This window comes from Aplysia californica, unplaced genomic scaffold, assembly GCF_000002075.1.
Source record: "Aplysia californica isolate F4 #8 unplaced genomic scaffold, AplCal3.0 scaffold00292, whole genome shotgun sequence".
In the NCBI taxonomy this organism is placed as follows: Eukaryota; Metazoa; Mollusca; class Gastropoda; order Aplysiida; family Aplysiidae; genus Aplysia; species Aplysia californica.
This window is the reverse complement of record NW_004797562.1, coordinates 554,205-569,744: the sequence shown is the minus strand read 5'-3', so window position 1 is coordinate 569,744 and position 15,540 is coordinate 554,205. Positions and strand designations below refer to the sequence as shown.

The window sequence follows — 15,540 nt, the reverse complement described above, 5'->3', positions numbered from 1 at the left end:
AAGGTTGATGGAAAACAGGATAGTGAACATTGCACCTTTGTTCTCTTGTGGCAAGATGTTTGGGGACAAGCCTGTGTCAGGACAAGACTACCACCTACCTGAGATCCTACAGGGATGCATACAAGCCTTCACAACCCCCTAACCAATATAATGCATCTACGACAAATGAAACTATACGAGCTCGGACGTCACCTCGGTTATCAAGGTCCGCGCTGTCTGCCTTCACCCGGGGGCGGGAGTGACAAGTCAGCTACTGGGACCCACACTACAGGGGCCACGAGCAACACACAGACACTACAGACCCCCCAACCTACAGACACACTTTCATTGAATATACTCCAACTGAACATCTCATCTATACAGAACAAGAAAATGGAGCTTGCAAAGACACCATCAGACTTAAGAATTCATGTAGCCCTGCTATAGGAAACCCAACTACCCAAGCGGATAGAGCTCCATTTGACAGGCTACACAATGTACCACTGCAAGTGCACCAAATGTCAAGGTATCGCAACCCTCATTCGGAATGACATCACCGCTGAGGTTTCTCACCCAGAAACCGATGACGAAACTGACATGCAGGAAATGAATGTGCAGCAGTCGGATGGAACAACCTACATCTTCTACAATGTATACTGCCCACCGAGATCTACTCTCCAGCTCAACTTCCCGAATGCAGACCATAAACATACCATTCTTGAGGGAGATTTCAATGGACACTCTCCACTGTGGGGTTACAGTGATACAGACTCGACAGGAACAGTTCTAGAAGAACTACTGAGAGCAAGCAACCTCATTTCATTTCAGAATGACAAGACACCTCCCACCCTACTTCATAGAGCCAGCGGAACTCTCAGCAGACCAGACTTGACCTTGGTCTCCGCTGACCTTCACCTGTACTTCTCCATGACTGTCCTAGATGACATAGGAAGTGACCACCGCCCAATCCTACTGCAAATATCCAGCAACAGGAAACGAGATTCGACCAACCCCATAAGACGCAGTTGGAACTACAAGAAAGCAAATTGGGAGCTCTACCAACAGAAATCCAAAAGTAGACTCCTGGATGTATGCACGACCAACCCAATTGATGAGTGCTACAAGGACATCACCCCAGCACTAAAGACATCTGCTAAGGAAGCGATTCCAAGAGGGAACCCTTAGAAGTTTCGCCCTTATTGGGACAAAGAATTTGAACAACTGACCAAGGCCAGAAAGAAAGCCAGACGGCGTGCTGAGAAGAACTCAACAGCCAAAAACAGAAAGCACTACAACTACCTGACTGCCAAGGTAAAGCTGAAGACCAAAAGTGCGAAAAGACAAACATGGAGAGAACACTGTGGAGGACTAGACCTGCGTAAGGACGGGAGGAAAGCCTGGAACCTGCTTACCAATCTCTCAGGTACAAAAAGAAGGAAAAACCCCGCCCCAATGAAACAACTGAGAAAGGAGAAACGTACAAAGCTGAGGTTATGAATAAATACTTTGCTAGCATCAACAAGAAAGGAAACCAGAACAAAATGAGCCACGCAATAAAGCAGCTAATCAAAAGGGTAGAACAGACCCCCAAGGCAAACCTGGAGGTGTTTGAGAAGGAGTTTACTCTGACGGAATTGAAGGCAGCCCTCAAAAAGTGTAAAAAGAGAAAGGCCCCGGGACCAGACCATGTCACCAATGAGATGATCCTCAACCTGACAGACTCTTCCCTCTCCATACTCCTGGGCTTCTACAATAGGACCTGGAATGAGGGACAGCTCCCAACAGAATGGAAGAAAGCAAACATCACACCGGTATTAAAGAAGGACAAACCAGCAATCAGCACATCTCAGGCAGGATTCAGAAAAGGCAAAAGAACTATGGACCACCTCATCAGATTTGCCCAGAAGACCAGCGATGCCTTTCAAGATAAAGACAATGTTGTGGCCGTCTTCATCGACCTGAGGCAGGCGTATGACCGTGTGTGGAAACAGGGACTGTTCTACAAAATGCAAAAAGCTTGGGATAGCAGGAAGGATGTACAGCTGGATCAAGAACTTTCTGTCTTGCAGAACTACCCAGACGTCATGTGACAGCAAGATTTCTTCACAGAGGACACTTGAGGAAGGCCTCCCACAGAGGTCAGCACTCAGCTGTACCCTCTTCCTGTTGTTCATGAACGACGTACCAAATGTCATCTCCTGCCAGAAAGCACTCTACGCTGACGACTTACTCATATGGAGCAAAGGAAGTGACATAAGAGCACTGAACCAATCCATCAACGCAGACCTGACTACTATCTCGTCCTACTGCCAGCTATCGAAGATGGAGATCAACACAGACAAGACTGTTTTTTGGACTCTTCAGCCTCAAAAACAAAGTTACAGCAAGTCAGGTAAACCTTAAGATCAATGGAACCACCATCAGACATGAGGACTATCCCAAGTACCTTGGTGTACAACTGGAAAGAAAGCTGTATTTCAAAGAGCACTTAGGCGAGCTGACCAAGAAAGCCACCTCCAGACTAAACCTCCTGAAACACCTTTCATCACTCAACTGGGGAGCTGACAAAGCAACCCTCCGACAACTTTATATAGGGTATGTCAGATCTGTGATTGACTACTCCCTACCACTACAATCCATAGCCAGCCAAAGCTCCCTGGCACAGCTTGACAGAGTACAGAACCAAGCACTCAGATTTGTTTCTGGCGCGATGAAGACCACGCCTACAAGCGCCTGTGAAATCCACACCAACATAGAACCACTAGACCCCAGAAGACAGAGTACTACACTCGAAACCTATTAAAGATTTGTGCGGTTAGAAGACATGAACGAAAACAGGAAAATGGCTGATGAGTGAACACGCACCCTGAAGACCTCCTTTATGCGAGAAGCAACAAAACTACTCGAGGAGTTTGACCCACCCAAGAACAGAGAACCAATCACCAACATCCGCAGCGAACCTCCATATTGGCAGACACCAGAAATCACAATAAGGACGAGACTTCTAGATCCTTCTTGTGACAAGACCACACCAGAAGAAATACTCAGAACTAGCGCCCTGGAGACAGTGGACTCGTATGCTGAAACTCCAATCCATGCATACACAGATGGGTCAGCAACAAACGCTACACAAAATGCTGGATATGGATCTACCATCAAATATCGAAACAACCTTGGAGAGAAGATGCAGACCCAACTATTTGGCCCATGTGGAACATACAGCTCTAACTATGACGCAGAGAGAATCGCCATAGTAAAGACCTTGGATAAGATCGCCCAAGACTTTTTTGAAGGCGCAATAACACCAAGGGATGTTATTGTCTTCTCTGACTCAATGTCAGTACTCCAAGCCGTCGAAGGAGGAGGAGACTACAGAGGTGACGGGAACATCCTCAGCCTTGTAAAGCAGATGGGCACTTCCTATGGCTTCCGGGTCACACTGCAGTGGGTGCCTGGCCATTCTGGAGTACCAGGGAATGAGACTGCGACCATCTATCGAAGACTGGAGCGAGCCTGCCCCAGACAGACACAACCGCCTCTTTACAGGCCTGCAGAGGGATCATGCAAGCCAAAAGCAGAGACGAGTGGCTAACAGATGGGCCAACGCAGAAACAGAAGATCTCTCTTCGGGTACATGGACAAACCCAACCCCAAAGACCCTTCAAATCTTTTATGTAGAGCCGATCAGACATTGATCTTCAGAGCCCGCACAGGACATTTACAGACCAACAAGCACATAAACAGAATCAACCCCACGTAGGAACCCCATTGCAGACACTGTGACTACCACGAGGAGACCGTTGAACAGCTTCTCCTTCACTGTCCAAACCTGGCAGTTCTTCGACGCAAGCTCCTACACACACTTACAGACTTACAAAGCCTGCTCTACTCTGGCGTTGACCAGATGACAAGGACATGTGGTTACTTGAGGGAGGCATTGCGCTGCCAAGAGCGAAATGCTCGCAGCTAAAGGGATTTGAAAACAACAACAACATATATATGTATATATATATATATATATATATATATATATATATATATATATATATATACAGAGAGAGAGAGAGAGAGAGAGAGGGGGGGGAGAAGGGAAAAGAGAAGAAGAAAGACAGAGAGACAGAGAGAGAGAGAGAGAGAGAGAGAGGGGGGAAGAGACAGACAGACACACACACACAGACAGACACACAGACACGTAGACAGACACACAGACACACAGGCACACAAACAGACAGACAGACAGACAGACAGACTGACTGACTGACTGACTGACTGACTGACTGACTGACTAACAATAATGCGTGTGTGCTGCAAAGTGTGTATTTTAGACTGTGAATATTGAGATGATTTAGCTTGACAAAAGTAACAAGAAATGGCTTCATAAGGGACAAGTAGTTGCTGGGCAAAGATTAGACATACCCACTGGCTTACGACCGTAGGGATTGTTGTTTGTTTGTTTGTTTGTTTTTTCTTGAACAAAACGACAACACATGTCGATATATTGACATCTTTACACGTTATGAAGTGATGTCTATTATTATCTTTCTTACGATAGATGCATTGGAAAATGTATTCCTTTTTTGTGACGTCTTTAGCTGCACCCCTCAATGGATTTTATCTCGTTTTCTTTTTTCTAATCAGAAAGTTCAACAGTCCAAAAAGCTAACATTAGCGAGTATGAGAACAAATGCGCAAACAACACGCTCATTCTCTGCGAGCAAACTGATAGCAACAGTTTAACTGTGAGTGCTTTGAAGGTGAGCAGCAACGAAAGCTGTCCTGCGAACAGCACTCGGCAAGAGCTCAATGACAACAGCTCCCAATCCGTTTGCTGTGCTACTCCTACACTGGAGTCATCAGGTGAGTGCCTTGAGTCCTTTCATTTCCTCTCACTAGAGAGTTATATGTTCGGATAAAACATTCAGTTGTTCGTCCTCTTTGAGATACATAATGCAATCTTGGTAAAATTACATCTTTTTGTGGTATTCGGAATCTAGCAAAAGAAAGAGTCACCCACAAATCATTTGCCCGATTTTGATACGCTGGATTCAAATTTGATATAATTTGTATACTAATTCGGTGACTATGTTAAGTATTGATCTTCCAAAGAAGCGAATCCATGGAAGATCAATACTCGACAGAGCCACCGTATTAGTAGAAAAAATCATCTTCCATGTAACAGAGAAATGCTGAAATCCTTAAGACCAGAACTCCCCCCAAACACCAACATCAGGAACACCAACATCAAGACTTCCCTCATAAAGGAGACAGTGAAAAAGGAAGGTGACCCAGTAGAACTGAAGACCACAGCTCTAAAAAAACAACAAACAATTGACTTCAAGGGAACTGTTAGTGCAGGTTTTGGAGTAAGAATAGAACATCCAGACAAGACATGGGAAGAACTATTTGAGGCCTATTGTACTTCCTGTACAAATTACGAGGCGGCTGAGGCCATTGCCACTGAAGCAGCAATCCTTCACTTGACCAACATTTTCATTATAAACCCAGACAAAATCAAAGATACTGTAATCTTCACTGACGGAAAATCAGTACTCCAAGCTTTGGAAAACTTGAATTTTGAAAGCACAGCTTGCCTCTCTGTGGCTCAAACAATTAACACCCTCATGCAGACCTATGCCGTCAACCTGGCTTTACAGTGGATACCTGGCCACAGCAACATCCCAGGAAACGACAGAGCAGACATCTTTGCCTAGAAGGGAGCATCCCAAACACAACCTCAAACTCCAGTATCACAACAGACAGTCAAGAACATCATCAAATGCAATACCAGGGAACAGTGGCTGAATGGATGGGCATTGGGAAAAAATGGAAGAGCTGTATTTGCACACATGACTGCTCCCAACTCAAAAGACGCATTAAATTCTCACAGTAGAGGAGAACAAGTCAATATCTTTCGCCTGTGAACACAAACACATCACACTGAATTCCTACCTAAAAAGGACCCGCAAGGATACCCTACCTGACTGCCAGTTGTGTGACTGCCGGGATGAAACAGTATCACACCATCTCTTTACCAGCCCTGCACTTAGCGACCTGCGTAACATATACCTGCCTGCCTCCCCAGATATCGGAAATATTTTATAATGCGACAAAACACAGCTGATAAAACCCTGTAAATTCTTTTCCATATCGACAGGCGAAGGGCTAGAACCCAGATGGCTGCTGGATTAGAAAAGTAAATGTAGAGTAAGTATATTATTTTTATAAACAAAAGCTTTTATAGTTGGCTGGTCTCATAGCAGCGATATTCTTTTTAATGTTCGCCTTTGTAGCTTACAAATTAAGATCGTCTTAATATCTGTGTTTTCAGGCTTGTGTCACATACTATACTCAATATTTGCCCCGCAGTCTTTTCAGTCTCAGGGTGACGCTGGCAGCATTTTAAATTTAAAAAACCAAACATTCTAAATAGCAAATTTTTTATTCTGCGGTAGGTATAATTGTAGACCATTATACCTAACACAGAATAAAAAAATAGTGATCGCATACTGCAGAAAGTGGATAAAAATTAATAAATGAGATATTTTCTCATTTATTTTTGCAAGTATTCATAATATGAGTTCGGAATTTGTTTTTATTTATAGTTCAGTAACACTGTTTCCAATAAGAAATGTGGTGCATCGTGACGAAATCAAGCGCTAATCAAAACAATGAAATCAAAGAAAACCGCATTTTTCTGGCCAGTGGGCTTTTTTTTTCTTTCTCTTTTCGGCTTAGCCCCTTTACCTCCAATTAAAAACACATTTCTGTGGGGATTGTAGTAAAAAATATTCATCAAAGGCACACAGAATGTCCATTTTAAGTTATCAAGAACACTCAAGCTGTGGAAGTCATTACACTTTGGCAGCCATTTTCTCGCTAATTTTACATCTGGCATAAGGTGACACCTACCCCCTTCAACAGCAAATATTATCTTGACCTCTGTTCTAGATAGACGAATGTTATTTTTCATAAAAAGCAAGACAAATAAACAAACTTCAAGATAATATCTATAGCTCCATATGCCCAAAAATTAACGAGCGCCTGATTCCACCGCATCGTGACACAAATAGTCTTTCGTAAATTTTGCGCATATTGGGGGACCGCTTCTTGCAAGTGGGGTTGTCTCTCTTCGGCTCATCGTCTCACTCTGATTATCCTGTCAAACAAGTCAGCATTTGCCCCTGTATCTGAGTGGCTGATTTATACCAAACTTTTCAATACACAGACACAGTCCACAGTAAGGTGCTTTTAACTTTTCACCTGGAAAAATGTCATAAACGTCAGAAGCTGAATATTTTAAAGTAGAAAATCAGTTCACTAATCTATTGCTATCTTGATAGGCAACTCCGAAAAATGTTACGATTTTAATTGAGCATATAAATTCCCTTAGTTTCAGACCTCATGATTTTAGTTACTCAAAACGACCAAAAATGCCACATAGGACTTTGTAAATCTAAGCTCGCAGTATAAAAAAACACGGTAAAGGGATTTGGGGGAGGGGGGGGGGCATTCTACGAGTGCATATTTTTGCACAAAATGTCAGCGGCGTCTTGCAGGGTGGGGCCTGCAACTTAAGTCTCACCTGGTTTTCTGCACCAAAAAGTTACTTCTCAGACTAAAATTCGAATAAAACATTTCACAATACATAATAATGTATTCCGACAAAGAGTGAAACTTAACGAGCATCCAAAAGAAACTCATGAAGCACAATAAGTCAAAAAACGATTTGAATGGTCGGTGTGTCTATGACTATTTACTTTGATTGTAGCTCTGTCCAATCAAGCAATCAGGAAGAATTAAATTCAATTCGTTTGTCCCTTATGCCAAGGTGCTTCAGATACATAAGTTCCCACAGACTGAATAAGCTTATAACTGGTTACTGGCCTTGCACAGCTTAAGACAGAGACAAAGAAACTGATGGTTCTATTAGGTTCTGGGGCTGAGCAGCACTGTGGGACGCGCCTTGACATAGCTTGACTTATTCTAGTTTGCACATCGTGGCTCCAGAGCAAAGCGTAGACTTAGCACGTCCTCCTCCCCCTCCTCTTTTTTCCCCTCGGCTCTGTGTTTCCTTAAGTTAAGTGATGCTGTCAGGGAGCTTAGATTGAATGAGGTTTTGAGTGCGTTCACTGTGTGCCGTGTACTCTTGTGTTCTGTGAGTGGAGATCAGATAAACAATGAAACAAGCACCTTTATTGTATAATATCAGTTCGTTAAGGTAGTTTTTAAATTTGAATCTAAAGTGTGTTCTTCAATGCAGCAATGTATCGTGAAGTATACTTATTGAAAGTTTGGTTTAGTTCTTTATTACGTGAAATTAAGCTCAGTGTCAAGATACTGGGATCACACATAGATGTATGAGATCACATCAAACAGAATTTTCACTCCCTGTTGGGGATAGACAGCAACAGAGATATTTTATCAGTGAATGGTTTATCATGAAGGATGCACCGTTCAACCAAAAGTCACCGGCACATGTGCTAACATAAAAAGCGAAGGTCACAAATCATGTACATGTATAAAGGCGCATAGATAAGTCCATTGTCCTGGTCTCAAACGGGGTGTTGCCACTAACAAATCTATACCTTATAATTTACCGTTGCCTTTTTTTGTAAGTGTTTTACGGCGCTTGCAACTGGATAAGGTCATATGTGCGCGCGGGACACACCAAACATTTACAGTTCGTAGGACATTTTGAATTTTGCCCGGGTAGCGGCAGAAGTCTACTCTTATCGATTATAGATCTCCGGGGGATTTTAACGAGCACCTCCTCGATTTTTTTACCTTGTCTGAGGAGGCTATGTGTAGAACTTTCCTGTGAGAAGATTAGGGTTGTGTCTGAAAGACAGCAGTAAGAAAGAGCCAGTAGGAAAGCTGCAGAAAGAGTCAAGAGCCCAGTGGAAGGGGCAAAGCAGGTGAAAGGGTGGGGTCAGAAATTGAAGACAAAAGCAGACGACAGAACATTGTTAGAGAGCAGGAACGGAGGTGGAAGGAAACAATTTTAGAGAAGAGAATTTTTCGGCCGCTACCCGGATTCGAACCCGGGACCTTTGAGTGAGAGGCAAACATCTTAACCTCCAGGTCAGGAGAACCTACACAGTTGCCTTTGTATATAAGCCTGTTAGACTGTCTTTTCGGTCTTTGTGCATCCTTTACAATCCGATTGACCTCAATGGTTGGTCAGCGTGAGCAACACCCCCTTTACAACCCTTTCGACGTCACTAAAAAATGTTTTGTTTTCCCCACTAAATAAAGCCTCCTCAACTTTAGCGTGATTTGAAAGAGCTCTAGTTACTGAAAATCGGGACGAAATATAGCATATTATTATCTTGTCTAGCTGTGTTCGAATGCTGTAAATGATTACAAAAAGTTAAACTGTCAGCAAAGAAATAATGTAGCAAACTATTAGTTTCTAGTTGCTGTTCCCCAAGTAACGTTGACGTCAAAGGTGGCTCTCATCCTTCTCAGCCTCTGATTTTTTTTGTCCGGACGCACTGCAACACCTGAGGCCCACCACCAATGGAAAATTCGTTTATTGAAACTTGCGTCCTGAGGTAAAAATATCTTACTGGAAATCAGCGTATCAAAATTAACAACAAATGCCTTGATGAATTTTATTTATCACAAAAAGCAGTTTTATCAAGATTGCATGATGTTATATTTTCTTATTTCAAACAGGACAGGACAACCGTCATTTTTAACTGAACGTATGATACTCCCTTTAGTCGAACGATCTTTATGTGGGCAATTTGTAGCATTTAAACAATTTTGTGAATTTGAAAATGGGGGTGGGGGCGCTCAATTTGTGATGGATGTTTTTGAACAAAAATGAACACATCGAGGAAACTTTTTTAAAGACATGATTTCTTCCTTGGTGTGTATATCGTCTAGAAAAAAAATGGATCGTCTAAGGAAAATAAGTTTGCGAGTACAAATGTTATTTCTATCCACACTTTTAGTGTGAGATATATGTATATGGTATCTTACTTTACTTAGGTTTATTCTTCCTCTTGTACCCCTAGGGCATCGAGGGGAGAAAGAGTTTTCGGTCTCTAGAAAGGTGGATGGACAAGCTGGGTGGGATGTTATATATTTTCAGGGTATCCTTCACAACCTCGATCCAGGTTTTCTTTTGTCTTCTTCTTGTCTTGTAAACTGATATTCGGTTGTAGTACGCTTTATATTATTCTCATATTTATTTAACTTCAGATACAGGAACGCCTTCTCGCAGGAAGAGATCACCGAGACACAGGGGAAAGAAAATCAGACGAAAAGATAAGGATGATGGTGGTGATGATGGTAAGTGTTCTCCTTTGTTTGTCTCGTAATATGATTTATTGCTGTCGGCTTGCTTGGACAGTCACGGTTTCACCAGAGCCCCTTCAGCCAGCAAAGTTTCGGATGGTAAGTGCAGCGTAATAATACCTTTTGTACGTTGCAGAAAGTTTCCTTAAATGGTTTGTTGCATTTGGGCAATATGCTTCCGTTCTTACGCTGTAGGTAGAAAACTTTTTCTTCAGCGTACTCTTGTTACCCTTCTTGATGAAACTGGTATCCATATTACACTGCAGCGCAAGCCCTTTATATGCCATACTTCAATTTCAGAACGGCCAAGGGAAAAGCATCAGAGCGGCGCACTTTCACAATTCGTCCTTGTCCCAGACGATTAGGTGCTCGTTCCTACCTACTCTGGGATAAGGGGGTGTAGAAAACAAGAGAAAAAACACGACGCTATCTTGGAGGAATACCTGACTTCCGGTGGACAGGCATACGCTATTTTTGTTGAGCTGCTAGAAATAAGACCTTTATTAACTACATTGCACAAGTATAAAGTGTGGCGCTCTGTTTGCGCGCATTAAGTGTTTGCCGTGTAGTAGGCTAAATTGATGTGACACATATTAAACATGCTCCATTGTATTGAGAGTATTGCAGCTCTCAATAATACTCTTGTGATAAAAATGGTTCCACTCTTTGAGTATGTTAAAAATAAAAACAAGTCTTTCCGGTCTTCACGATAGTCCTTTTACTTGAGTAATGCTAAGTACTCTAAAAAGGAAGTCATGATATCAAAAACAATATTTTGGTGTTTCAATTAGTATTCACAGCACCCACGTTAAAAAGGTGGGTTTTTTTCTTTTTTTTCTTTCTTTTTTTTAGATAAAGTGTCAGCCTCATAAACATCAAAAGCGGCAACAACATAATTCTTTCATTTTCACTCTAAAAAGATCGGACATTTAACTCAACATTGGAGAAACCAAGCCATCGGCATGCACTGACTTTTTCTAATGTTGCCTGGGCATTCAACATCAACAGAAAAACGTGTTTTTTTCATGATATTATTATGACTTTCTTTTAAAGTCAAAGTGAAAGGGAAAGCGTAAAGACTCAAAAGACTAGATGTTACATACAGACCATCCAAATGTGTTATTTTCTAGCGTTAGTATAACCAACGTGTGTTGTGTTGCTGTTAGGCGCATTGTTGAAGACACGAGTCAGATTTCTACATGAGTAAATTTGAATCGAGTTCCTCTGCCTGTCTTCTGGGACGTTGTAAGCCCGGGTTGGCCCTGAAAGGCAGGGTCGAAAGCAGCTCGCCTTCTCAATGATCTAAATTGCGTTGATGTGTGTGTAAAATATCTACAGAAAAAACTAAGTAGAGTATTTCTCAAGCTCACTCCATTAGTTAATCTGGTGTAAAGCCGAGTAAGATTCTAATATCAATATGTTTAGAGCTGGTGTTGTCTGTGAAGTTGTCATTGTTGCTTATTCCGTTTCGCTTGTTCTTTCTCAGATGGGCGTCAAGTTACTCGCTCATGTTACCTTGTCGTGCTGAAAGAAGCACACAAAAATGCGCACAGTGCAATACAGGAAACCCTGAATTAACTACAAACCGAAATGCCGAAACGTTGACATTTTGTTGTTTGTTCAATAACCACTCTGTTAGAGGTGGTCAGCACGTCCACAAGGCGCCACTGAAACTTAACAAATTTTTTAAAAGTCATAATGTTGTGATATGCATAATACGATAGATAATATGGATGGGTTTTTAAAAATAGATTTTTGTATCTAACTTTAATACACACCTTAGCAACCACACGTCCAACATTTGGGCTTTGTTTGTAATATTATGTAATTCTTCGATTGTTTCAACCAAACTCCAACAGGACAACCCTATGCTCAATACAATTTACTAATTGTTGGTGGTGCTTCATGAGCACCGGCATTCAACAATGGTTTGCTAATGGCTTTGCGCCGTTTACTTAGAGTTGCGTATTTTGGTCATTCTTTTCACCCCTGTTTTTTTTAAATAGAAAAATCAAGTCCAAACGTGACGCTTGAGTGTGACGGAAACATCATTTAATCCCCAACGATTGTTTTCTCAGAACGGAGTTTATTCTTTGTCTGCTTTATTATGCTTTCGTTTCTTTTTCCTATCAAACTGCACTATATATTTTAGCAACATGTTCTTATTTTAAAGCACACAGTTTTTAAAAAAGGTACATTGCCATGCCCCCCCCCCCCAATGACGTCACAACACTACCTGCGGAACGTTTGATCCTTAACTCGCCAACCCTTTTGTAATCGAATAATTAAAAAATGGCAGAAGTCTGGCATCGAAACTGGTAAATGATCATTCACACCTCTGAGCATTGCGTGCATGTGTGTTCTTTTGAAGAACATTGCCGTAGTTAGCTCTGCTCACCATGGGGAGTTAGGAATAAGACTTCAAACAGGGTAAATCTATAACTATCATATTTTTAATGTTTGATATCATTTATTAAAATGGGTTAAGAATCAGTGAGGGCTGAGATAAAATATTTTAATGCAACAATTATTTAAGCTCCTAAAAGCAACTTGAGTCTTTGAAATCTCTGTTAGAGATCTCATGTCATTTGATATCGCAACGATGGTTATAGTGTCGTAGTTAGTCTAGAACGTTGTCAATGGTCGATATCATATTCATTACAAAATTACCAAACAAATTCAAGTAATGACATTGTGTCATGAGAGTAAATGTCTTTGTCCAAATTAACAAGTGAACGTATTGTGGCGACACACAGTTCATGATCAGCTTCCCCGACTGGTGACCTAGGCAATTTTTGACCTGGCGGGGTGGAGGTGAATTCAAGAACCCCTTTTTAAAAATGTTTAACTCATTTGGATCTAATGGATTAACAGTAAGACCAGTTTTATCAACTGGGATGATGTCCGCTCCCATCAAATGAAATTTGAAATTGGCAGCATTTTTATGATAATTCTGGAAATTTTACCGTTACTATCTTTATTCCAAAGGCCAAAATCAACCCACCTCATCAAACAAGATTAAAAGAAAAGAAAACCCATGCACACTTCCAGAATAGTTTCCCCAAATCTTCTAAAATAACAGGGTATTTATTATACATTCGCAGATGACACAGCGGCTGCAACAACAGTGGCCCCAGGTATGTATCTATATTGTAGTTCTTTTTGTAGTTGTTGTTATTGTTGTTGTAGCATTTGTTGTTATTATTGTTGTTGTGGTTGTTGTTGTTGTTGTTGTTGTTTATTGTTGTTGTTGTTGTTGGTGGTGGTGGTGGTGGTGGTGTTGCTGTCGATAATGATGTTGTTCATGTTGTTCCTGTTGTTGTTCATGTTGTCCTTGTCCTTGTTATTGTTGTTATAGCTATTGCTGTTGTTCTTGTTGTTTTTGTTGTTGCTGTTGTTGTTGTTACTGTTGGTTTTGTTCGTTTTGTAACCCTTGGCACTGATACATTCGAGTTGCTGTTGACAATTTTAAAAAATCATTTTCTCCTAACCCGATTGCTTACAACATCATCAAGATCAAGTGCCTGATCTGCGACCGACTTCGTTCCATCATGGTTCTCAATTCATTTTTCTTTGCTCGACGTTCTAATAAAAGCTACATCATCCTGATCATCCCCCACCATCCATCTGTTTACGCTGTTTATATGTCACACACACACACACACATACACACACACACACACACACACACACACACACACACACACACACACACACACACACACACACACACACACACTCTTAGGATTCTTTCATTTCACGCAATTTTGCCAAACATGATTTTTAAAGGTTATTTTTGAGTGACCATATCTCGGACAATGGAAAATCAATGTGTAAAATGACGCAGAATTGTTTTAGCTTTAAATTGATGCGCTGCCTGGGTTGGTACTGTAAGGCTAGGTGAACATATTTTCAAGATTATTTTGGACGCCACTGTAATAATTATATTATTTTTGTTTGATTGTTCGTTTTGGTAAGTATTTTACGATGCTCGCAACTGCATTAGCGCGCTGAACACATTAAGCATTTTCAGTTTGTTAGCAATTGATTTTGAATTTTGCTCGTGTGGTGGCCGAAGCCTACTCTTATCGATTTTGGACCACCCACGGATCTTTAATGGGCGCAACTTGCTAAGGGGCGTCCGAGATTTTTTCGCCCTTAACTGAGAGGGCTAAGTTTTAGATTTTTATCTACCATAAGATCATAGGTGTGGCTGAAACACAGCAGTAAGAAGGAGTCAAGGAGTAGCAGTAGAAAGACTGCAGAAAGAATCAGCAGCCCAGAGGAGGGGGCAAAGGGGGTTGGGGGGAGGGTGGGCAGAAAATGGAGACGAAAGCAGACGACAGAACACGATTAAAGAGCAGGAAAGGAGGAGAATGGGTGAAATGTGAGAGAAGACAATATTTCTGTGGCTGTCAGGTTTCAAACTCGGGATCTATAGAATGAGAGGCAAACAATGTAACCTATATTATATACAGTCGTGGCAAAAAGTTTAAGACTACCTGATATTTTTTTAATAAACATTTTAAGAAATAAAATGAACATATAGATTTAGATATAGTTTAAATTTATGAAAAAACTTGCTTTAAAGCTTCAAATATGTTTATGGTATGCTGTTGTGAAATAGTTTTGATCGAAATCAGTACTTTGTGTGTCCACCCTTAGTATGGATGACCATTTGAATAGGACACGGTGTGCTAGCATGCTTGACATGAGCGTTTGGAAATATTATTCTGGTGGAAGTTCACTCGTCCACGCTTCATTGACTGCACCCCTTACGGCTTTTCGCTGGATGGCAGTTTGTTTGGGATCATGTTTTTCAGGAATTCTTAGAGATTTTCAGCAAGGTTGACGTCACGGCTATTATCTGAGGTCGTGACCTTGACCGTTTAAAGGTATTCTTGCATGGAGCGCCATGTTACATGGACGTTTTACGCCTGTAAATGTGCATGTGTTTCCAATATGTTCTGCAATAATTCCAATGCCTTGGGACAGAGTCGTTCCTGGCTCCAAACAATAAAAGCCTGCAGGTCCAGACTTTGCAATTGAGCACCAGATCATCGGACATTGTCTGAATGGTATACTATTCGCTGTATCCTTTCCTTAGTGACGTACTGACATGGCAGAGCAGAACTACAAACTGCTGCAAAGTTAAATAATTTTCGAAAAACGTCACTTTTTCCCAATGCTTGGCACTCAAGTGCTCATGGTTACAAACTCCGGAAACGTCTCGGAGTCTTACACGCGCACAAACGC

At 41.5% G+C, this 15,540-nt stretch overlaps 1 protein-coding gene across 1 annotated transcript in view; it reads left to right on the top strand.

The window, feature by feature from the left end:
* The window catches only part of LOC100533317 (capsulin), a gene marked incomplete in the record, with an annotated part of 101,194 nt that overhangs the window by 9,891 nt on the left and 75,763 nt on the right, over positions 1 to 15,540 (top strand). Inside the window, 4 exon segments of the mRNA NM_001204615.1 lie at positions 2,531 to 2,539; positions 4,620 to 4,836; positions 10,189 to 10,278; positions 13,389 to 13,421. Coding sequence (NP_001191544.1) covers positions 2,531 to 2,539; positions 4,620 to 4,836; positions 10,189 to 10,278; positions 13,389 to 13,421 — 349 coding nt within the window.